This window comes from Somniosus microcephalus, chromosome 8 (assembly GCF_052327205.1).
Source record: "Somniosus microcephalus isolate GS21.2 chromosome 8, FLI_Smic_1.0, whole genome shotgun sequence".
Taxonomy (NCBI): Eukaryota; Metazoa; Chordata; class Chondrichthyes; order Squaliformes; family Somniosidae; genus Somniosus; species Somniosus microcephalus.
In genome coordinates this window covers 96,808,019-96,833,117 of record NC_140994.1, presented here as the reverse complement: position 1 = coordinate 96,833,117, position 25,099 = coordinate 96,808,019, and the positions used below count along the sequence as shown (strand labels likewise).

General features: G+C 53.7%; 2 protein-coding genes across 2 annotated transcripts in view; both read right to left on the bottom strand.

Moving 5' to 3' along the window:
• The window catches only part of slc25a16 (solute carrier family 25 member 16), a 225,375-nt gene that overhangs the window by 69,509 nt on the left and 130,767 nt on the right, over positions 1–25,099 (bottom strand). The gene's annotated exons all lie outside the window — the stretch shown is intronic.
• Positions 1–25,099, bottom strand: part of LOC147113716 (RUN and FYVE domain-containing protein 2-like) — a 113,613-nt gene that overhangs the window by 46,947 nt on the left and 41,567 nt on the right. Inside the window, exon 8 of the mRNA XM_085995032.1 lies at positions 3,141–3,210. Coding sequence (XP_085851158.1) covers positions 3,141–3,210 — 70 coding nt within the window. The remainder of the gene's footprint in view (positions 1–3,140; positions 3,211–25,099) is intronic.

The following is a 25,099-nucleotide window of genomic DNA, read 5'->3' as shown; positions in this document are numbered from 1 at the left end:
GATTGCTCCCGGGATAGAGACTCATACTACACCAGGACTACTCCCGGGATAGTGACCCACACTACACAAGGATTACTCCCGGGATAGAGGCCCACACTACACAACGAATACTCCCGGGATAGAGGCCCACACTACACCTGGATTACTCCCGGGATAGAGGCCCACACTGCACCAGGATTACTTCTGGGATAGAGACCCACACTGCACCAGGATTACTCTCGGGATAGAGGCCCACACCACACCAGGATTAATCCCGGGATAGACCCCCACACTACACCAGGATTACTCCCGGGATAGAGACCCACACTACACCACGAATACTCCCGGGATACAGGCCCACACTACACCAGGATTACTCCCGGGATAGAGACCCACACTACACCAGGATTACCTCCGGGATAGAGACCCACACCACACCAGGATTACTCCTGGGATGAGGCCCACACTGCACCAGGATTACTACCGGGATAGAGGCCCACACTACACCAGGATTACTCCCGGGATAGAGACTCACACTACACCAGGACTACTCCCGGGATAGAGGCCCACACTACACCAGGATTATTCCCGGGATAGAGGCCCACACTACACCACGATTACTCCCGGGATAGAGGCCCACACTACACCAGGATTGCTCCCGGGATAGAGACCCACACTGCACCATGATTAATCCTGGGGATAGAGGCCCACACTACACCAGGATTACTCCCGGGATAGGGGCCCACACTACACCATGAAGACTCCCGGGATACAAGCCCACACTACACCATGAATACTCCCGGGATAGAGACCCACACTACAGCAGGATTACTTCCGGGATAGAGACCCACACTACACCAGGATTACTTCCGGGATAGAAGCCCACACAACACCATGATTAATCCTGGGGATAGAGGCCCACACTGCACCATGAATACTCCCGGGATAGAGACCCACACTACACCACGAATACTCCCAGGATAGAGACCCACACTACACCAGGATTACTCCCGGGATAGAGGCCCGCACTACACCAGGATTACCTCCGGGATAGAGACCCACGCAACACCAGGATTACTCCCGGGATAGAGGCCCACACTACACCAGGATTACTCCCGGGATAGTGGCAAACACCACACCAGGATTACACCTGGGATAGAGACCCACACTACACCTGGATTACTCCCAGGAGACCCACACTATACCAGGATTACTCCCGGAATAGAGGCCCACACTACACCAGGATTACTCCCGGGATAGAGGCCCACACTACACCAGGATTACTCCCGGGATAGAGGCCCACACTACACCAGGATTACTCCCGGGATAGAGGCCCACACTACACCACGAATACTCCCGGGATAGAGTCGCACACTACACCAGGATTACTCCCGGGATAGAGGCCCACACTACGCCAGGAGTACTCCCAGGATAGAGGCCCACACTTCACCAGGATTACTCCCGGGATAGAGACCCACACTACACCATGAATACTCGCGGGATAGAGGCCCACACTACACCAGGATTACTCCTGGGATAGAGGCCCACACTACACCAGGATTACTCCTGGTATAGAGGCCCACACTGCACCAGGATTACTCCTGGGATAGAGACCCACACTACACCATGAATACTCCCGGGATAGAGGGCCACACTACACCACGAATACTCCCGGGATAGAGACCCACACTACACCAGGATTACTCCCGGGATAGAGGCCAACACTACACCTGGATTATTCCCGGGATAGAGGCCCACACTACACCAGGATTACTCCCGGGAGAGAGGCCCACGCTACACCACGAATACTCCCGGGATAGAGCCGCATACTTCACCAGGATTACTCCCGGGATAGGGGCCCACAGTTCACCTGGATTACTCCCGGTATAGAGGCCCACGCTGCACCACGAATAGTCCCGGGATAGAGCCGCATACTACACCAGGATTACTCCTGGGATAGAGGCCCACACTACACCAGGATTACTCCCGGGATAGAGGCGCACACTACACCAGGATTACTCCCGGGATAGAGACTCAGACTACACCAGGATTACTCCCGGGATAGAGGCGCACACTACACCAGGATTACTCCCGGGATAGAGGCCCACACTACACCACGAATACTCCGGGATAGAGGCCCACACTACACCACGAATACTCCCAGGATAGAGACCCACACTACAGCAGGATTACTCCCGGGATAGTGGCCCACACTACACCAGGATTACACCTGGGATAGAGACCCACACTACACCAGGATTACTCCCGGGATAGAGACCCACACTACACCAGGATTACTCCCGGAATAGAGGCCCACGCTACACCACGAATACTCCCGGGATAGAGCCGCATACTCCACCAGGATTACTCCCGGGATAGAGGCCCACACTACACCAGGATTACTCCCGGGATAGAGGCGCATACTACACCAGGATTACTCCCGGGATAGAGACTCACACTACACCAGGATTACTCCCGGGATAGAGGCGCACACTTCACCAGGATTACTGCCGGGATAGAGACCCACACTACACCAGGATTACTCCTGGGATAGAGGCCCACACTTCACCAGGATTACTCCCGGGATAGAGGCCCACACAACACCAGCATTACTCCCGGGATAGATACCCACACTACACCACGAATACTCCTGGGATAGAGGCCCACACTACACCAGTATTACTCCCGGGATAGAGGCCCACACTACACCAGGATTACTCCCGGCGAGAGGCCCACACTACACCAGGATTACACCCGGGATAGAGGCCCACACTACATCACGAATACTCCTGGGATAGTGACCCACATACACCAGGATTACTCCCAGGATAGAGACCGACATTTCACCAGGATTACTCCCAGGATAGAGGGCCAAGGATTACTCCTGGTCAGACTATACACCTGTTGGGACAGAGGGCTCTCGTGTTAAGACTATATTCCAGTGTGGGTCTGCAGCTCCAAAGAAATAATGCTGTGGAATGGTGGAGACTTAACAACTGTCAACAGTTTACAATATGGGCAGTACGAACTTCACAGCATCAACTAACTCTATTTATTCATTGGGTAGAATGTAAAATCTCTCCCTTAGATGTGGCTGAATGTTTAAAATATTTAAAAAATTTAGAGAACTTTAAAACAACTTTTAAATTGAAAAGTAGTACCTCTTCAATTAGTTTAGAGTTCGCCTTCTCAAGTGAATCAACTCTGCCCTGCAGACTGCCAACTGTCGAACTGAAAGGTAGAAACACAGAATTGCATAAATAAACCTACTGAAATAACCAAATGCTATACCAAGGGTGGGCTGGAACAGTTACCTCAACAGCTGCAATTTATGATGGGTTTAGACTGCGGGTAACTTTACTCTATACGCTCCCTCGGCTGTGGGGGCGGGCGGTGGGGGGGGGTCTTGTCAACTGGGAGCACAGTTTGCAAGTTTGGGCTGCACTGTCCAGGGTGTTCCAAACTTTTCCTGAAAGTCATGGGACACGTACACTGATTTGTGTGTGCATTCCTGGTGATCGAGATGGAAAATCAGTGCTCCACTTTCTAATGAGACTAACCTGGTGTAAAGTAAATCACCCCTCAGTCAATTTGCAAAATTGTAACCTGCACATACACTGTAGCTGTAGTGTCGCCTGCACTGGCGCAGTGTAAATGTCCCCGAGCTGCCGTCACAGTGTAAATGCCCCCGAGCTACGGTCAGTGTAAATGCCCCTGAGCTACCATCACAGTGTAAATGCCCCCGAGCTACCGTCACAGTGTAAATGACCCCGAGCTACGGTCAGTGTAAATGCCCCCGAGCTACGGTCAGTGTAAATCTCCCCGAGCTACGGTCAGTGTAAATGCCCCCGAGCTACGGTCATTGTAAATGCCCCCGAGCTACGGTCAGTGTAAATGCCCCCGAGCTACGGTCACAGTGTAAATGTCCCCGAGCTACGGTCAGTGTAAATGCCCCCGAGCTACGGTCACAGTGTAAATGACCCCGAGCTACGGCCACAGTGTAAATGTCCCCGAGCTACGGTCAGTATAAATGCCCCCGAGCTACGGTCACAGTGTAAATGTCCCCGAGCTACCATCACAGTGTAAATGCCCCCGAGCTACGGCCACAGTGTAAATGTCCCTGAGCTACGGTCAGTATAAATGCCTCCCAGCTACGGTCAATGTAAATGCCCCTGAGCTACCATCACAGTGTAAATGCCCCCGAGCTACCGTCACAGTGTAAATGACCCCGAGCTACGGTCAGTGTAAATGCCCCCGAGCTACGGTCAGTGTAAATCTCCCCGAGCTACGGTCAGTGTAAATGCCCCCGAGCTACGGTCATTGTAAATGCCCCCGAGCTACGGTCAATGTAAATGCCCCCGAGCTACGGTCAATGTAAATGCCCCCGAGCTACGGTCAATGTAAATGCCCCCGAGCTACGGTCAGTGTAAATGCCCCCGAGCTACGGTCACAGTGTAAATGTCCCCGAGCTACGGTCAGTGTAAATGCCCCCGAGCTACGGTCACAGTGTAAATGTCCCCGAGCTACGGTCAGTGTAAATGCCCCCGAGCTACGGTCACAGTATAAATGCTCCCGAGCTACGGTCACAGTGTAAATGTCCCCGAACTGCGGTCAGAGTAAATGCCCCCGAGCTACCGTCACAGTGTAAATGACCCCGAGCTACGGCCACAGTGTAAATGTCCCCGAGCTACGGTCAGTATAAATGCCCCCGAGCTACGGTCACAGTGTAAATGTCCCCGAGCTACCATCACAGTGTAAATGACCCCGAGCTACGGCCACAGTGTAAATGTCCCCGAGCTACGGTCAGTATAAATGCCTCCCAGCTACGGTCAATGTAAATGCCCCTGAGCTACGGTCAGAGTAAATGTCCCCGAGCTACGGTCACAGTGTAAATGTCCCCGAGCTACGGCCACAGTGTAAATGTCCCCGAGTTACAGTCAGTGTAAATGCCCCCGAGCTACGGTCAGTGTAAATGTCCCCGAGCTACGGTCAGTGTAAATGCCCCCAAGCTACGGTCATTGTAAATGCCCCCGAGCTACGGTCAATGAAAATGCCCCCAAGCTACGGTCAATGTAAATGCCCCCAAGCTACGGTCAGTGGAAATGCCCCCGAGCTACGGTCACAGTCTAAATGCTCCCGAGCTACGGTCAGTGTAAATGCCCCGGAGCTACGGTCACAGTGTAAATGTCCCCGAGCTACGGTCACAGTGTAAAATGCCTCTGAGCTACGGTCACAGTGTAAATGCCCCCGAGCTACGGTCACAGTGTAAATGCCCCCGAGCTACGGTCACAGTGTAAATGCCCCCGAGCTACGGTCACAGTGTAAATGCCCCCGAGCTACGGTCACAGTGTAAATGCCCCCGAGCTACCGTCACAGTGTAAATGCCCCTGAGCTACCGTCACAGTGTTAATGCCCCCGAACTACCGTCACAGTGTAAATGTCCCCGAACTGCGGTCAGAGTAAATGCCCCCGAGCTACGGTCACAGTGTAAATGTCCCCGAGCTACCGTCACAGTGTAAATGACCCTGAGCTACGGCCACAGTGTAAATGTCCCCGAGCTACGTTCAGTATAAATGCCTCCGAGCTACGGTCAATGTAAATGCCCCCGAGCTACGGTCACAGTTTAAATGCCCCCGAGCTACGGGCACAGTGTAAATGCCCCCGAGCTACGGTCAGTGTAAATGTCCCCGAGCTACGGTCAGTGTAAATGTCCCCGAGCTACGGTCAGTGTAAATGCCCCCGAGCTACGGTCATCGTAAATGCCCCCGAGCTACGGTCAATGGAAATGCCCCCAAGCTACGGTCAATGTAAATGCCCCCAAGCTACGGTCAGTGGAAATGCCCCCGAGCTACGGTCACAGTGTAAATGCCACCGAGCTACGGTCAGTGTAAATGCCCCCGAGCTACGGTCAGTGTAAATGACCCCGAGCTACAGTCAGTGTAAATGTCCCCGAGCTACGGTCACAGTGTAAATGCCTCCGAGCGACGGTCAGTGTAACTGTCCCCGAGCTATGGTCAGTATAAATGCCCCCGAGCTACGGTCAGTGTAAATGCCCCCGAGCTACGGTTAATGTAAATGCCCCCGAGCTACGGTCAGTGTAAATGTCCTGAGCTACAGTCACTGTAAATGCCCCCGAGCTATGGTCACAGTGTAAATGTCCCCGAGATACGGGCACAGTGTAAATGCCCCGGAGCTACCGCCACAGTGTAAAATGCCCCTGAGCTACGGTCACAGTGTAAATGTCCCCGAACTGCGGTCAGAGTAAATGTCCCCGAACTGCGGTCAGAGTAAATGTCCCCAAGTTACGGTCAATGTAAATGCCCCTGAGCTACCGTCACAGTGTAAATGCCCCCGAGCTACCGTCACAGTGTAAATGACCCCGAGCTACGGTCAGTGTAAATGCCCCCGAGCTACGGTCAGTGTAAATCTCCCCGAGCTACGGTCAGTGTAAATCTCCCCGAGCTACGGTCAGTGTAAATGCCCCCGAGCTACGGTCATTGTAAATGCCCCCGAGCTACGGTCAATGTAAATGCCCCCGAGCTACGGTCAATGTAAATGCCCCCGAGCTACGGTCAGTGTAAATGCCCCCGAGCTACGGTCACAGTGTAAATGTCCCCGAGCTACGGTCAGTGTAAATGCCCCCGAGCTACGGTCACAGTGTAAATGTCCCCGAGCTACGGTCAGTGTAAATGCCCCCGAGCTACGGTCACAGTATAAATGCTCCCGAGCTACGGTCACAGTGTAAATGTCCCCGAACTGCGGTCAGAGTAAATGCCCCCGAGCTACGGTCACAGTGTAAATGTCCCCGAGCTACCGTCACAGTGTAAATGACCCCGAGCTACGGCCACAGTGTAAATGTCCCCGAGCTACGGTCAGTATAAATGCCCCCGAGCTACGGTCACAGTGTAAATGTCCCCGAGCTACCATCACAGTGTAAATGACCCCGAGCTACGGCCACAGTGTAAATGTGCCCGAGCTACGGTCAGTATAAATGCCTCCCAGCTACGGTCAATGTAAATGCCCCTGAGCTACGGTCAGAGTAAATGTCCCCGAGCTACGGTCACAGTGTAAATGTCCCCGAGCTACGGCCACAGTGTAAATGTCCCCGAGTTACAGTCAGTGTAAATGCCCCCGAGCTACGGTCACAGTATAAATGCTCCCGAGCTACGGTCACAGTGTAAATGTCCCCGAACTGCGGTCAGAGTAAATGCCCCCGAGCTACGGTCACAGTGTAAATGTCCCCGAGCTACCGTCACAGTGTAAATGTCCCCGAGCTACGGCCACAGTGTAAATGTCCCCGAGTTACAGTCAGTGTAAATGCCCCCGAGCTACGGTCAGTGTAAATGTCCCCGAGCTACGGTCAGTGTAAATGCCCCCAAGCTACGGTCATTGTAAATGCCCCCGAGCTACGGTCAATGAAAATGCCCCCAAGCTACGGTCAATGTAAATGCCCCCAAGCTACGGTCAGTGTAAATGCCCCCGAGCTACGGTCACAGTGTAAATGCTCCCGAGCAACGGTCAATGTAAATGCCCCAGAGCTACGGTCACAGTGTAAATGTCCCCGAGCTACGGTCAGTGTAAATGCCCCGGAGCTACGGTCACAGTGTAAATGTCCCCGAGCTACGGTCACAGTGTAAAATGCCTCTGAGCTACGGTCACAGTGTAAATGCCCCCGAGCTACGGTCAATGTAAATGCCCCAGAGCTACGGTCAGTGAAAAGGTCCCCTAGCTACGGTCAGTGTAAATGTCCCCGAGCTACGGGCACAGTGTAAATGCCCCCGAGCTACCGTCACAGTGTTAATGCCCCCGAACTACCGTCACAGTGTAAATGTCCCCGAACTGCGGTCAGAGTAAATGCCCCCGAGCTACGGTCACAGTGTAAATGTCCCCGAGCTACCGTCACAGTGTAAATGACCCTGAGCTACGGCCACAGTGTAAATGTCCCCGAGCTACGTTCAGTATAAATGCCTCCGAGCTACGGTCACAGTTTAAATGCCCCCGAGCTACGGGCACAGTGTAAATGCCCCCGAGCTATGGTCAGTGTAAATGTCCCCGAGCTACAGTCAGTGTAAATGTCCCCGAGCTACGGTCAGTGGAAATGCCCCCGAGCTACGGTCATCGTAAATGCCCCCGAGCTACGGTCAATGGAAATGCCCCCAAGCTACGGTCAATGTAAATGCCCCCAAGCTACGGTCAGTGGAAATGCCCCCGAGCTACGGTCACAGTGTAAATGCCACCGAGCTACGGTCAGTGTAAATGCCCCCGAGCTACGGTCAGTATAAATGCCCCCGAGCTACGGTCAGTGTAAATGCCCCCGAGCTACGGTTAATGTAAATGCCCCCGAGCTACGGTCAGTGTAAATGACCTGAGCTACAGTCACTGTAAATGCCCCCGAGCTATGGTCGCAGTGTAAATGTCCCCGAGATACGGGCACAGTGTAAATGCCCCGGAGCTACCGCCACAGTGTAAAATGCCCCTGAGCTACGGTCACAGTGTAAATGTCCCCGAACTGCGGTCAGAGTAAATGTCCCCGAACTGCGGTCAGAATAAATGTCCCCAAGTTACGGTCAGTGTAAATGCCCCCGAGCTACGGCCAGTGTAAATCTCCCCGAGCTACGGTCAGTGTAAATACCCTCGAGCTACGGTCATTGTGAATGCCCCCGAGCTACGGTCAATGGAAATGCCCCCGAGTTACGGTCAATGTAAATGCCCCCGAGCTACGGTCAGTGTAAATGCCAACGAGCTACGGTCACAGTGTAAATGCCCCCGAGCTACGGTCAATGTAAATGCCCCAGAGCTACGGTCAGTGAAAAGGTCCCCTAGCTACGGTCAGTGTAAATGTCCCCGAGCTACGGGCACAGTGTAAATGCCCCCGAGCTACGGTCACAGTGTAAATGTCCCCGAGCTACGGTCACACTGTAAATGCTCCCGAGCTATGGTCACAGTGTAAATGTCCCCGAGCTACCGCCACAGTGTAAATGCCCCCGAGCGACCGTCACAGTGTAAATGACCCTGAGCTACGGCCACAGTGTAAATGTCCCCGAACTACGGTCAGTATAAATGCCTCCGAGCTACGGTCAATGTAAATGCCCCTGAGCTTCGGTCAGAGTAAATGTCCCCGAGCTACGGTCACAGTGTAAATGCCCCCGAGCTACGGGCACAGTGTAAATGTCCCCGAGCTATGGTCAGTGTAAATGCCCCCAAGCTACAGTCAGTGTAAATGTCCCCGAGCTATGGTCACAGTGTAAATGCCCACGAGCTACGGTCAGTGTAAATGTCCCCGAGCTACGGTCAGTGTAAATGTCCCCGAGTTACGGTCAGTGTAAATGCCCCCGAGCTACAGTCAAAGGAAATGCCCACAAGCTACGGTCAATGTAAATGCCCCCGAGCTACGGTCAGTGCAAATGCCCGCGAGCTACGGTCACAGTGTAAATGCCCCCGAGCTACGGTCAGTGTAAAAGTCCCCGAGGTACGGTCAGTGTAAATGTCCCCGAGCTGCGGTCACATTGTAAATGTCCCCGAGCTACGGTCACAGTGTAAATGTCCCCGAGCTACGGTCAGTGTAAATGTCCCCGAGCTACGGTCAGTGAAAATGAAGCGGAGCTACGGTCAGTGTAAATGCCCCCGAGCGACGGTCAATGTAAATGCCCCCAAAGCAACAGTCAATGTAAATGCCCCCGAGCAACGTTCATTGTAAATACCCCCGAGCTACGGTCACAGTGTAAATGCCGCCGAGATACAATCAGTATAAATGCCCCCGAGCTACGGGCACAGTGTAAATCTCCCCGAGCTACGGTCACAGTGTAAATGCCCCCGAGCTACGGTCACCGTGTAAATGCGCCCGAGCTAACGTCACAGTGAAAATGCCCCCGAGCTACGGCCACAGTGTAAATGTCCCCGAGCTACGGTCAGTATAAATGCCTCCGAGCTACGGTCAATGTAAATGCTCCCGAGCTACCGTCAGTGTAAATGTCCTGAGCTACGTTCAGTGTAAATGCCCCCGAGCTACGGTCAATGTAAATGCCCCGGAGCTACGGTCAATGTAAAGGCCCCTGAGCTACGGTCACAGTGTAAATGTCCCCGAGCTACGGTCAATGTAAATGCCCCAGAGCTACGGCCACAGTGTAAATGTCCCCGAGTTACGGTCAGTGTAAATGCCCCCGAGCTAAGGTCAGTGTAAATCTCCCCGAGCTACGGTCAGTGTAAATGCCCCCGAGCTACGGTCAATGTAAATGCCCCAGAGCTACGGTCACAGTGTAAATGTCCCCGAGCTACGGTCAGTGTAAATGTCCCCGAGCTACGGCCACAGCGTAAATGTCCCCGAGTTACGGTCAGTGTAAATGCCCCCGAGCTACGGTCAGTGTAAATGCCCCCGAGCTACGGTCACAGTGTAAATGCCCCCGAGCTACGGTCACAGTGTAAATGTCCCCGAGCTACGGGCACAGTGTAAATGTCCCCGAGCTACGGTCGCAGTGTAAATGCCCCCGAGCTACGGTCACAGTGTAAATGCCCCCGAGCTACGGTCAATGTAAATGCCCCCGAGCTACGGTCAATGTAAATGCCCCGGAGCTACGGTCACATTGTAAATGTCCCCGAGCTACGGTCAGTGTAAATGCCCCCGAGCTACGGTCAATGTAAATGCCGCCGAGCTACGGTCAGTGTAAATGTCCCCGAGCTACGGTCATTGTAAATGTCCCCGAGCTACGGTCAATGTAAATGTCCCCGAGCTACGGGCACAGTGTAAATGTCCCCGAGCTACGGTCAGTGTAAATGCCCCCGAGCTACGGTCAGTGTAAATGCCCCCGAGCTACGGTCAATGGAAATGCCCCCGAGCTACGGTCAATGGAAATGCCCCAGAGCTACGGTCACAGTGTAAATGTCCCCGAGCTACGGTCAGTGTAAATGCCCCCGAGCTACGGTCACAGTGTAAATGTCGCCGAGCTACGGGCACAGTGTAAATGTCCCCGAGCTACAGTCACAGTGTAAATGCCCCCGAGCTACAGTCACAGTGTAAATGCTCCCAAGCTACGGTCAGTGTAAATGTCCCCGAGCTACGGTCAGTGTAAATGTCCTGAGCTACGGTCAATGTAAATGCCCTCGAGCTACTGTCAGTGTAAATGTCCCCAAGCTACGGTCGGTGTAAATGCCCCCGAGCTACGGTCACAGTGTAAATGCCCCCGAGCTACGGTCAGTGGAAATGCCCCCGAGCTACGATCGGTGTAAATGTACCCGAGCTACGGTCACAGTGTAAATGCCCCCGAGCTACGGTCACAGTGTAAATGCCCCCGAGCTACGGTCAGTGGAAATGCCCCCGAGCTACGGTCAGTGGAAATGCCCCCGAGCTACGATCGGTGTAAATGTACCCGAGCTACGGTCACAGTGTAAATGTCCCCGAGCTACGGTCACAGTGTAAATGCCCCCGAGCTACGGTCAGTGTAAATGTCCTCGAGCTACGGTCAGTGTAAATGTCCCCGAGTTACGGTCAGTGTAAATGCCCCCGAGCTACAGTCAAAGGAAATGCCCACAAGCTACGGTCAATGTAAATGCCCCCGAGCTACGGTCAGTGCAAATGCCCGCGAGCTACGGTCACAGTGTAAATGCCCCCGAGCTACGGTCAGTGTAAAAGTCCCCGAGGTACGGTCAGTGTAAATGTCCCCGAGCTGCGGTCACATTGTAAATGTCCCCGAGCTACGGTCACAGTGTAAATGTCCCCGAGCTACGGTCAGTGTAAATGTCCCCGAGCTACGGTCAGTGAAAATGAAGCGGAGCTACGGTCAGTGTAAATGCCCCCGAGCGACGGTCAATGTAAATGCCCCCAAAGCAACAGTCAATGTAAATGCCCCCGAGCAACGTTCATTGTAAATACCCCCGAGCTACGGTCACAGTGTAAATGCCGCCGAGATACAATCAGTATAAATGCCCCCGAGCTACGGGCACAGTGTAAATCTCCCCGAGCTACGGTCACAGTGTAAATGCCCCCGAGCTACGGTCACCGTGTAAATGCGCCCGAGCTAACGTCACAGTGAAAATGCCCCCGAGCTACGGCCACAGTGTAAATGTCCCCGAGCTACGGTCAGTATAAATGCCTCCGAGCTACGGTCAATGTAAATGCTCCCGAGCTACCGTCAGTGTAAATGTCCTGAGCTACGTTCAGTGTAAATGCCCCCGAGCTACGGTCAATGTAAATGCCCCGGAGCTACGGTCAATGTAAAGGCCCCTGAGCTACGGTCACAGTGTAAATGTCCCCGAGCTACGGTCAATGTAAATGCCCCAGAGCTACGGCCACAGTGTAAATGTCCCCGAGTTACGGTCAGTGTAAATGCCCCCGAGCTACGGTCAGTGTAAATCTCCCCGAGCTACGGTCAGTGTAAATGCCCCCGAGCTACGGTCAATGTAAATGCCCCAGAGCTACGGGCACAGTGTAAATGTCCCCGAGCTACGGTCAGTGTAAATGCCCCCGAGCTACGGTCAGTGTAAATGCCCCCGAGCTACGGTCAATGGAAATGCCCCCGAGCTACGGTCAATGGAAATGCCCCAGAGCTACGGTCACAGTGTAAATGTCCCCGAGCTACGGTCAGTGTAAATGCCCCCGAGCTACGGTCACAGTGTAAATGTCGCCGAGCTACGGGCACAGTGTAAATGTCCCCGAGCTACAGTCACAGTGTAAATGCCCCCGAGCTACAGTCACAGTGTAAATGCTCCCAAGCTACGGTCAGTGTAAATGTCCCCGAGCTACGGTCAGTGTAAATGTCCTGAGCTACGGTCAATGTAAATGCCCTCGAGCTACTGTCAGTGTAAATGTCCCCAAGCTACGGTCGGTGTAAATGCCCCCGAGCTACGGTCAGTGGAAATGCCCCCGAGCTACGATCGGTGTAAATGTACCCGAGCTACGGTCACAGTGTAAATGTCCCCGAGCTACGGTCACAGTGTAAATGCCCCCGAGCTACGGTCAGTGTAAATGTCCTCGAGCTACGGTCAGTGTAAATGCTCCCGAGCTACGGTCAGTGTAAATGCTCCCGATCTACGGTCACAGTGTAAATGTCCCCGAGCTACGGTCAGTGTAAATGCTCCCGAGCTACGGTCACAGTGTAAATGTCCCCGAGCTACGGTCAGTGTAAATGTCCCCGAGCTACGGTCAGTGTAAATGTCCCCGAGCTACGGTCAGTGTAAATGTCCCCGAGCTACGGTTACAGTGTAAATGTCCTCGAGCTACGGTCAAAATGTAAATGTCCCCGAGATACGGTCACAGTGTAAATGCCCCCGAGCTACGGTCACAGTATAAATGTCCCCGAGCTACGGTCAGTGTAAATGCCCCACGGCTACGGTCAGTGTAAATGTCCCCGACCTGCGGTCACAGTGTAAATGCCCCCGAGCTACGGTCAGTGTAAATGCCCCCGAGCTACAGTCAGTGTAAATGTCCCCGAGCTACGGTCAGTGTAAATGCCCCCGAGCTAGTCAGTGTAATTGTCCCCGAACTACGGTCACAGTGTAAACGCCCCCGAGCTACGGTCAGTGTAAATGCCCACGAGCTACGGTCAGTGTAAATGTCCCCGAGTTACGGTCAGTGTAAATGCCCCCGAGCTACAGTCAAAGGAAATGCCCACAAGCTACGGTCAATGTAAATGCCCCCGAGCTACGGTCAGTGTAAAAGTCCCCGAGGTACGGTCAGTGTAAATGTCCCCGAGCTGCGGTCACATTGTAAATGTCCCCGAGCTACGGTCACAGTGTAAATGTCCCCGAGCTACGGTCAGTGTAAATGTCCCCGAGCTACGGTCAGTGAAAATGAAGCGGAGCTACGGTCAGTGTAAATGCCCCCGAGCGACGGTCAATGTAAATGCCCCCAAAGCAACAGTCAATGTAAATGCCCCCGAGCAACGTTCATTGTAAATACCCCCGAGCTACGGTCACAGTGTAAATGCCGCCGAGATACAATCAGTATAAATGCCCCCGAGCTACGGGCACAGTGTAAATCTCCCCGAGCTACGGTCACAGTGTAAATGCCCCCGAGCTACGGTCACAGTGTAAATGCGCCCGAGCTAACGTCACAGTGAAAATGCCCCCGAGCTACGGCCACAGTGTAAATGTCCCCGAGCTACGGTCAGTATAAATGCCTCCGAGCTACGGTCAATGTAAATGCCCCCGAGCTACGGTCAATGTAAATGCTCCCGAGCTACCGTCAGTGTAAATGTCCTGAGCTACGTTCAGTGTAAATGCCCCCGAGCTACGGTCAATGTAAATGCCCCGGAGCTACGGTCAATGTAAAGGCCCCTGAGCTACGGTCACAGTGTAAATGTCCCCGAGCTACGGTCAATGTAAATGCCCCAGAGCTACGGCCACAGTGTAAATGTCCCCGAGTTACGGTCAGTGTAAATGCCCCCGAGCTACGGTCAGTGTAAATCTCCCCTAGCTACGGTCAGTGTAAATGCCCCCGAGCTACGGTCAATGTAAATGCCCCAGAGCTACGGTCACAGTGTAAATGTCCCCGAGCTACGGTCAGTGTAAATGTCCCCGAGCTACGGCCACAGCGTAAATGTCCCCGAGTTACGGTCAGTGTAAATGCCCCCAAGCTACGGTCAGTGTAAATCTCCCCGAGCTACGGTCAGTGTAAATGCCCCCGAGCTACGGTCACAGTGTAAATGTCCCCGAGCTACGGTCAATGTAAATGCCCCAGAGCTACGGTCACAGTGTAAATGTCCCCGAGCTACGGGCACAGTGTAAATGTCCCCGAGCTACGGTCACAGTGTAAATGTCCCCGAGCTACGGTCGCAGTGTAAATGCCCCCGAGCTACGGTCGCAGTGTAAATGCGCCCGAGCTACGGTCACAGTGTAAATGCCCCCGAGCTACGGTCAATGTAAATGCCCCGGAGCTACGGTCACATTGTAAATGTCCCCGAGCTACGGTCAGTGTAAATGCCCCCGAGCTACGATCGGTGTAAATGTACCCGAGCTACGGTCACAGTGTAAATGTCCCCGAGCTACGGTCACAGTGTAAATGCCCCTGAGCTACGGTCAGTGTAAATGTCCTCGAGCTACGGTCAGTGCAAATGTCCTCGAGCAACGGTCACAATGTAAATGTCCCCGAGCTACGGTCAGTGTAAATGTCCCTGAGCTACGGTCAGTGTAAATGCTCCCGAGCTACGGTCAGTGTAAATGCTCCCGAGCTACGGTCACAGTGTAAATGTCCCCGAGCTACGGTCAGTGTAAATGCTCCCGAGCTACGGTCACAGTGTAAATGTCCCCGAGCTACGGTCAGTGTAAATGTCCCCGAGCTACGGTCAGTGTAAATGTCCCCGAGCTACGGTCAGTGTAAATGTCCCCGAGCTACGGTTACAGTGTAAATGTCCTCGAGCTACGGTCAAAATGTAAATGTCCCCGAGATACGGTCACAGTGTAAATGCCCCCGAGCTACGGTCACAGTATAAATGTCCCCGAGCTACGGTCAGTGTAAATGCCCCCGAGCTACGGTCAGTGCAAATGTCCTCGAGCTACGGTCACAATGTAAATGCCCCCGAGATACGGTCACAATGTAAATGCCCCACGGCTACGGTCAGTGTAAATGTCCCCGACCTGCGGTCACAGTGTAAATGCCCCCGAGCTACGGTCAGTGTAAATGCCCCCGAGCTACAGTCAGTGTAAATGTCCCCGAGCTACGGTCAGTGTAAATGCCCCCGAGCTAGTCAGTGTAATTGTCCCCGAACTACGGTCACAGTGTAAATGCCCCCGAGCTACGGTCAGTGTAAATGCCCACGAGCTACGGTCAGTGTAAATGTCCCCGAGCTACGGTCAGTGTAAATGTCCCCGAGTTACGGTCAGTGTAAATGCCCCCGAGCTACAGTCAAAGGAAATGCCCACAAGCTACGGTCAATGTAAATGCCCCCGAGCTACGGTCCGTGCAAATGCCCGCGAGCTACGGTCACAGTGTAAATGCCCCCGAGCTACGGTCAGTGTAAAAGTCCCCGAGGTACGGTCAGTGTAAATGTCCCCGAGCTGCGGTCACATTGTAAATGTCCCCGAGCTACGGTCACAGTGTAAATGTCCCCGAGCTACGGTCAGTGTAAATGTCCCCGAGCTACGGTCAGTGAAAATGAAGCGGAGCTACGGTCAGTGTAAATGCCCCCGAGCGACGGTCAATGTAAATGCCCCCAAAGCAACAGTCAATGTAAATGCCCCCGAGCAACGTTCATTGTAAATACCCCCGAGCTACGGTCACAGTGTAAATGCCGCCGAGATACAATCAGTATAAATGCCCCCGAGCTACGGGCACAGTGTAAATGCCCCCGAGCTACGGTCACAGTGTAAATGCGCCCGAGCTAACGTCACAGTGAAAATGTCCCCGAGCTACGGCCACAGTGTAAATGTCCCCGAGCTACGGTCAGTATAAATGCCTCCGAGCTACGGTCAATGTAAATGCCCCCGAGCTACGGTCAATGTAAATGCTCCCGAGCTACCGTCAGTGTAAATGTCCTGAGCTACGTTCAGTGTAAATGCCCCCGAGCTACGGTCAATGTAAATGCCCCGGAGCTACGGTCAATGTAAAGGCCCCTGAGCTACGGTCACAGTGTAAATGTCCCCGAGCTACGGTCAATGTAAATGCCCCAGAGCTACGGCCACAGTGTAAATGTCCCCGAGTTACGGTCAGTGTAAATGCCCCCGAGCTACGGTCAGTGTAAATCTCCCCGAGCTACGGTCAGTGTAAATGCCCCCGAGCTACGGTCAATGTAAATGCCCCAGAGCTACGGTCACAGTGTAAATGTCCCCGAGCTACGGTCAGTGTAAATGTCCCCGAGCTACGGCCACAGCGTAAATGTCCCCGAGTTACGGTCAGTGTAAATGCCCCCGAGCTACGGTCAGTGTAAATCTCCCCGAGCTACGGTCAGTGTAAATGCCCCCGAGCTACGGTCACAGTGTAAATGTCCCCGAGCTACGGTCAATGTAAATGCCCCAGAGCTACGGTCACAGTGTAAATGTCCCCGAGCTACGGTCGCAGTGTAAATGCCCCCGAGCTACGGTCGCAGTGTAAATGCCCCCGAGCTACGGTCACAGTGTAAATGCCCCCGAGCTACGGTCAATGTAAATGCCCCGGAGCTACGGTCACATTGTAAATGTCCCCGAGCTACGGTCAGTGTAAATGCCCCCGAGCTACGGTCAATGTAAATGCCGCCGAGCTACGGTCAGTGTAAATGTCCCCGAGCTACGGTCATTGTAAATGCCCTCGAGCTACGGTCAATGTAAATGCCCCCAAGCAACGGTCACAGTGTAAATGTCCCCGAGCTACGGTCAATGTAAATGTCCCCGAGCTACGGGCACAGTGTAAATGCCCCCGAGCTACGGTCAATGTAAATGCCCCGGAGCTACGGTCACATTGTAAATGTCCCCGAGCTACGGTCAGTGTAAATGCCCCCGAGCTACGGTCAATGTAAATGCCGCCGAGCTACGGTCAGTGTAAATGTCCCCGAGCTACGGTCATTGTAAATGCCCTCGAGCTACGGTCAATGTAAATGCCCCCAAGCAACGGTCACAGTGTAAATGTCCCCGAGCTACGGTCAATGTAAATGTCCCCGAGCTACGGGCACAGTGTAAATGTCCCCGAGCTACGGTCAGTGTAAATGCCCCCGAGCTACGGTCAGCGTAAATGCCCCCGAGCTACGGTCAATGGAAATGCCCCCGAGCTACGGTCAATGGAAATGCCCCAGAGCTACGGTCACAGTGTAAATGTCCCCGAGCTACGGTCAGTGTAAATGCCCCCGAGCTACGGTCACAGTGTAAATGTCCCCGAGCTACGGGCACAGTGTAAATGTCCCCGAGCTACGGTCACAGTGTAAATGCCCCCGAGCTACAGTCACAGTGTAAATGCTCCCAAGCTACGGTCAGTGTAAATGTCCCCGAGCTACGGTCAGTGTAAATGTCCTGAGCTACGGTCAATGTAAATGCCCTCGAGCTACTGTCAGTGTAAATGTCCCCAAGCTACGGTCACAGTGTAAATGTCCCTGAGCTACGGTCGGTGTAAATGCCCCCGAGCTACGGTCACAGTGTAAATGCCCCCGAGCTACGGTCAGTGGAAATGCCCCCGAGCTACGATCGGTGTAAATGTACCCGAGCTACGGTCACAGTGTAAATGTCTTCGAGCTACGGTCAGTGTAAATGTCCTCGAGCTACGGTCAGTGCAAATGTCCTCGAGCAACGGTCACAATGTAAATGTCCCCGAGCTACGGTCAGTGTAAATGCTCCCGAGCTACGGTCACAGTGTAAATGTCCCCGAGCTACGGTCAGTGTAAATGTCCCCGAGCTACGGTCAGTGTAAATGTCCCCGAGCTACGGTCAGTGTAAATGTCCCCGAGCTACGGTTACAGTGTAAATGTCCTCGAGCTACGGTCAAAATGTAAATGTCCCCGAGATACGGTCACAGTGTAAATGCCCCCGAGCTACGGTCACAGTATAAATGTCCCCGAGCTACGGTCAGTGTAAATGCCCCCGAGCTACGGTCAGTGCAAATGTCCTCGAGCTACGGTCACAATGTAAATGCCCCCGAGATACGGTCACAATGTAAATGCCCCACGGCTACGGTCAGTGTAAATGTCCCCGACCTGCGGTCACAGTGTAAATGCCCCCGAGCTACGGTCAGTGTAAATGCCCCCGAGCTACAGTCAGTGTAAATGTCCCCGAGCTACGGTCAGTGTAAATGTCCCCGAGCTGCGGTCACATTGTAAATGTCCCCAAGCTATGGTCACAGTGTAAATGTCCCCGAGCTACGGTCAGTGTAAATGCCGCCGAGCTACGGTCAGTGTAAATGTCCCCGAGCTACGGTCATTGTAAATGCCCCCGAGCTACGGTCAATGTAAATGCCCCCAAGCAACGGTCACAGTGTAAATGTCCCCGAGCTACGGTCAATGTAAATGCCGCCGAGCTACGGTCAGTGTAAATGTCCCCGAGCTACGGTCATTGTAAATGCCCCCGAGCTACGGTCAATGTAAATGCCCCCAAGCAACGGTCACAGTGTAAATGTCACCGAGCTACGGTCAATGTAAATGTCCCCGAGCTACGGTCAGTGTAAATGCCCCCGAGCTACAGTCACAGTGTAAATGCTCCCAAGCTACGGTCAGTGTAAATGCTCCCGAGCTACGGTCACAGTGTAAATGCCCCGGAGCTACCGCCACAGTGTAAAATGCCCGAGCTACGGTCACAGTTGTAAATGCCCCCGAGCTACAGGCACAGTGTAAATGCCCCCGAGCTACCATCGCAGTGTAACTGCCCCCGAGCTACCGTCACAGTGTAAATGACCCTGAGCTACGGCCACAGTGTAAATGTCCCCGAGCTACGGTCAGTATAAATGCCTCCGAGCTACGATCAATGTAAATGCCCCTGAGCTACGGTCAGAGTAAATGTCCCCGAGCTACGGTCACAGTGTAAATGTCCCCGAGCTATGGTCAGTGTAAATGTCCCCGAACTACGGTCACAGTGTAAATGCCCCCGAGCTACGGTCAGTGTAAATGCCCACGAGCTACGGTCAGTGTAAATGTCCCCGAGCTACGGTGAGTGTAAATGTCCCCGAGTTACGGTCAGTGTAAATGCCCCCGAGCTACAGTCAAAGGAAATGCCCACAAGCTACGGTCAATGTAAATGCCCCCGAGCTACGGTCAGTGCAAATGCCCGCGAGCTACGGTCACAGTGTAAATGCCCCCGAGCTACGGTCAGTGTAAAAGTCCCCGAGGTACGGTCAGTGTAAATGTCCCCGAGCTGCGGTCACATTGTAAATGTCCCCGAGCTACGGTCACAGTGTAAATGTCCCCGAGCTACGGTCAGTGTAAATGTCCCCGAGCTACGGTCAGTGAAAATGAAGCGGAGCTACGGTCAGCGTAAATGCCCCCGAGCGACGGTCAATGTAAATGCCCCCAAAGCAACAGTCAATGTAAATGCCCCCGAGCAACGTTCATTGTAAATACCCCCGAGCTACGGTCACAGTGTAAATGCCGCCGAGATACAATCAGTATAAATGCCCCCGAGCTACGGGCACAGTGTAAATCTCCCCGAGCTACGGTCACAGTGTAAATGCCCCCGAGCTACGGTCACAGTGTAAATGCGCCCGAGCTAACGTCACAGTGAAAATGCCCCCGAGCTACGGCCACAGTGTAAATGTCCCCGAGCTACGGTCAGTATAAATGCCTCCGAGCTACGGTCAATGTAAATGCCCCCGAGCTACGGTCAATGTAAATGCTCCCGAGCTACCGTCAGTGTAAATGTCCTGAGCTACGTTCAGTGTAAATGCCCCCGAGCTACGGTCAATGTAAATGCCCCGGAGCTACGGTCAATGTAAAGGCCCCTGAGCTACGGTCACAGTGTAAATGTCCCCGAGCTACGGTCAATGTAAATGCCCCAGAGCTACGGTCACAGTGTAAATGTCCCCGAGCTACGGTCAGTGTAAATGTCCCCGAGCTACGGCCACAGTGTAAATGTCCCCGAGTTACGGTCAGTGTAAATGCCCCCGAGCTACGGTCAGTGTAAATCTCCCCGAGCTACGGTCAGTGTAAATGCCCCCGAGCTACGGTCAATATAAATGCCCCAGAGCTACGGTCAGTGTAAATGTCCCCGAGCTACGGTCAGTGTAAATGTCCCCGAGCTACGGCCACAGCGTAAATGTCCCCGAGTTACGGTCAGTGTAAATGCCCCCGAGCTACGGTCAGTGTAAATCTCCCCGAGCTACGGTCAGTGTAAATGCCCCCGAGCTACGGTCACAGTGTAAATGTCCCCGAGCTACGGTCAATGTAAATGCCCCAGAGCTACGGTCACAGTGTAAATGTCCCCGAGCTACGGGCACAGTGTAAATGTCCCCGAGCTACGGTCACAGTGCAAATGTCCCCGAGCTACGGTCGCAGTGTAAATGCCCCCGAGCTACGGTCACAGTGTAAATGCCCCCGAGCTACGGTCAATGTAAAGGCCCCTGAGCTACGGTCACAGTGTAAATGTCCCCGAGCTACGGTCAATGTAAATGCCCCAGAGCTACGGTCACAGTGTAAATGTCCCCGAGCTACGGTCAGTGTAAATGCCCCCGAGCTACGGTCACAGTGTAAATGCCCCCGAGCTACGGTCAATGTAAATGCCCCAGAGCTACGGTCACAGTGTAAATGTCCCCGAGCTACGGTCAGTGTAAATGCCCCCGAGCTACGGTCACAGTGTAAATGCTCCCGAGCTACGGTCAGTGTAAAGGCCCCCGAGCTACGGTCACAGTGTAAATGCTCCCGAGCTACGGTCAGTGTAAATGCCGCCGAGCTACGGTCAGTGTAAATGTCCCCGAGCTACGGTCACAGTTTAAATGCCCCCGAGCTACGGTCAGAGTAAATGTCCCCGAGCTACGGTCACAGTATAAATGTCCCCGAGCTACGGGCACAGTGCAAATGTCCCCGAGCTACGGTCACAGTGTAAATGTCCCCGAGCTACGGTCACAGTGTAAATGCTCCCGAGCTACGGTCAGTGTAAGTGTCCCCGAGCTACGGTCAGTGTAAATGTCCCCGAGCTACGGTCAGTGTAAAGGCTCCCGAGCTACGGGCACAGTGTAAATGTCCCCGAGCTACGGTCAGTGTAAATGTCCCCGAGCTACGGTCACAGTGTAAATGCTCCCGAGCTACGGTCAGTGTAAATGTCCCCGAGCTACGGTCACAGTGTAATTGCCCCCGAGCTACCATCAGTGTAAATGTCCCCGAGCTACGGGCACAGTGCAAATGCCCCCGAGACACGGTCAGTGTAAATGCCCCCGAGCTACGGGCACAGTGTAAATGTCCCCGAGCTACCACCACAGTGTAAAATGCCCGAGCTACGGTCACACTGTAAATGCTCCCGAGCTATGGTCACAGTGTAAATGCCCCGGAGCTACCACCACAGTGTAAAATGCCCCTGAGCTACGGTCACAGTTGTAAATGCCCCCGAGCTACGGTCACAGTGTAAATGTCTCCGAGCTACGGGCACAGTGTAAATGTCCCCGAGCTACGGTCAATGTAAATGCCCCTGAGCTACGGTCAGAGTAAATGTCCCCGAGCTACGGTCACAGTGTAAATGCCCCCGAACTACGGGCACAGTGTAAATGTCCCCGAGCTACGGTCAATGTAAATGCCCCCGAGCTACGGTCAGTGTAAACCTCCCCGAGCTACGGTCAGTGTAAATGCCCCCGAGCTACGGTCAATGGAAATGCCACCAAGCTATGGTCAGTGTAAATGCCCCCGAGCTACGGTCAATGTAAATGCCCCAGAGCTACGGTCACACTGTAAATGCTCCCGAGCTACGGTCACAGTGTAAATGCCCCGGAGCTACCGCCACAGTGTAAAATGCCCCTGAGCTACGGTCACAGTGTAAATGTCCCCGAGCTACGGTCACAGTGTAAATGTCCCCGAGCTACGGTCAGTGTAAATGTCCCCGAGCTACGGTCAGTGAAAATGAAGCGGAGCTACGGTCAGTGTAAATGCCCCCGAGCTACGGTCAGTATAAATGCCTCCGAGCTACGGTCAATGTAAATGCCCCCGAGCTACGGTCAATGTAAATGCTCCCGAGCTACCGTCAGTGTAAATGTCCTGAGCTACGTTCAGTGTAAATGCCCCCGAGCTACGGTCAATGTAAATGCCCCGGAGCTACGGTCAATGTAAAGGCCCCTGAGCTACGGTCAGTGTAAATGTCCCCGAGCTACGGTCAATGTAAATGCCCCAGAGCTACGGTCACAGTGTAAATGTCCCCGAGCTACGGTCAGTGTAAATGTCCCCGAGCTACGGCCACAGTGTAAATGTCCCCGAGTTACGGTCAGTGTAAATGCCCCCGAGCTACGGTCAGTGTAAATCTCCCCGAGCTACGGTCAGTGTAAATGCCCCCGAGCTACGGTCAATATAAATGCCCCAGAGCTACGGTCACAGTGTAAATGTCCCCGAGCTACGGTCAGTGTAAATGTCCCCGAGCTACGGCCACAGCGTAAATGTCCCCGAGTTACGGTCAGTGTAAATGCCCCCGAGCTACGGTCAGTGTAAATCTCCCCGAGCTACGGTCAGTGTAAATGCCCCCGAGCTACGGTCACAGTGTAAATGTCCCCGAGCTACGGTCAATGTAAATGCCCCAGAGCTACGGTCACATTGTAAATGTCCCCGAGCTACGGTCAGTGTAAATGCCCCCGAGCTACGGTCAATGTAAAGGCCCCTGAGCTACGGTCACAGTGTAAATGTCCCCGAGCTACGGTCAATGTAAATGCCCCAGAGCTACGGTCACAGTGTAAATGTCCCCGAGCTACGGTCAGTGCAAATGCCCCCGAGCTACGGTCACAGTGTAAATGCCCCCGAGCTACGGTCAATGTAAATGCCCCAGAGCTACGGTCACAGTGTAAATGTCCCCGAGCTACGGTCAGTGTAAATGCCCCCGAGCTACGGTCACAGTGTAAATGCTCCCGAGCTACGGTCAGTGTAAAGGCCCCCGAGCTACGGTCACAGTGTAAATGCTCCCGAGCTACGGTCAGTGTAAATGCCGCCGAGCTACGGTCAGTGTAAATGTCCCCGAGCTACGGTCACAGTTTAAATGCCCCCGAGCTACGGGCACAGTGCAAATGTCCCCGAGCTACGGTCACAGTGTAAATGCTCCCGAGCTACGGTCAGTGTAAATGTCCCCGAGCTACGGTCAGTGTAAATGTCCCCGAGCTACGGTCAGTGTAAAGGCTCCCGAGCTACGGGCACAGTGTAAACGTCCCCGAGCTACGGTCAGTGTAAATGTCCCCGAGCTACGGTCAGTGTAAATGTCCCCGAGCTACGGTCACAGTGTAAATGCTCCAGAGCTACGGTCACAGTGTAATTGCCCCCGAGCTACCATCAGTGTAAATGTCCCCGAGCTACGGGCACAGTGCAAATGCCCCCGAGACACGGTCAGTGTAAATGCCCCCGAGCTACGGGCACAGTGTAAATGTCCCCGAGCTACCACCACAGTGTAAAATGCCCCTGAGCTACGGTCACACTGTAAATGCTCCCGAGCTATGGTCACAGTGTAAATGCCCCGGAGCTACCACCACAGTGTAAAATGCCCCTGAGCTACGGTCACAGTTGTAATTGCCCCCGAGCTACGGTCAGTGTAAATGCCCCCGAACTACGGGCACAGTGTAAATGTCCCCGAGCTGCGGTCAATGTAAATGCCCCCGAGCTACGGTCAGTGTAAACCTCCCCGAGCTACGGTCAGTGTAAATGCCCCCGAGCTACGGTCAATGGAAATGCCACCAAGCTATGGTCAGTGTAAATGCCCCCGAGCTACGGTCAATGTAAATGCCCCAGAGCTACGGTCACACTGTAAATGCTCCCGAGCTACGGTCACAGTGTAAATGCCCCGGAGCTACCGCCACAGTGTAAAATGCCCCTGAGCTACGGTCACAGTGTAAATGTCCCCGAGCTACGGTCACAGTGTAAATGCCCCCGAGCTACGGTCACAGTGCAAGTGCCCCCGAGCTACGGTCACAGTGTAAGTGCCCCCGAACTACCGTCACAGTGTAAATGCCCCTGAGCTACGGTCACAGTGTAAATGTACCCGAACTGCGGTCAGAGTAAATGCCTCCGAGCTACGGTCAATGTAAATGCCCCTGAGCTACGGTCAGAGTAAATGTCCCCGAGCTACGGTCACAGTGTAAATGCCCCCGAGCTACCATCACAGTGTAAATGACTCTGAGCTACGGCCACAGTGTAAATGTCCCTGAGCTACGGTCAGTATAAATGCCTCCGAGCTACGGTCAATGTAAATGCCCCTGAGCTACGGTCACAGTAAATGTCCCCGAGCTACGGTCCCAGTGTAAACGTCCCCGAGCTACAGTCAGTGTACATGTCCCCGAGCTACGGTCACTGTGTAAATGCCCCCGAGCTACGGTCAGTGTAAATGCCCCCGAGCTACGGTCAGTGTAAATGCCCCCGAGCTACGGTCAGTGTAAATGCTCCCGAGCTACGGTCAGTGTAAATGTCCCCGAGCTACGGTCAGTGTAAATGCTCCCGAGCTACGGTCACAGTGTAAATGTCCCCGAGCTACGGTCAGTGTAAATGTCCCCGAGCTACGGTCAGTGTAAATGTCCCCGAGCTACGGTCACAGTGTAAATACCCCCGAGCTACGGTCACAGTGTAAATGTCCCCGA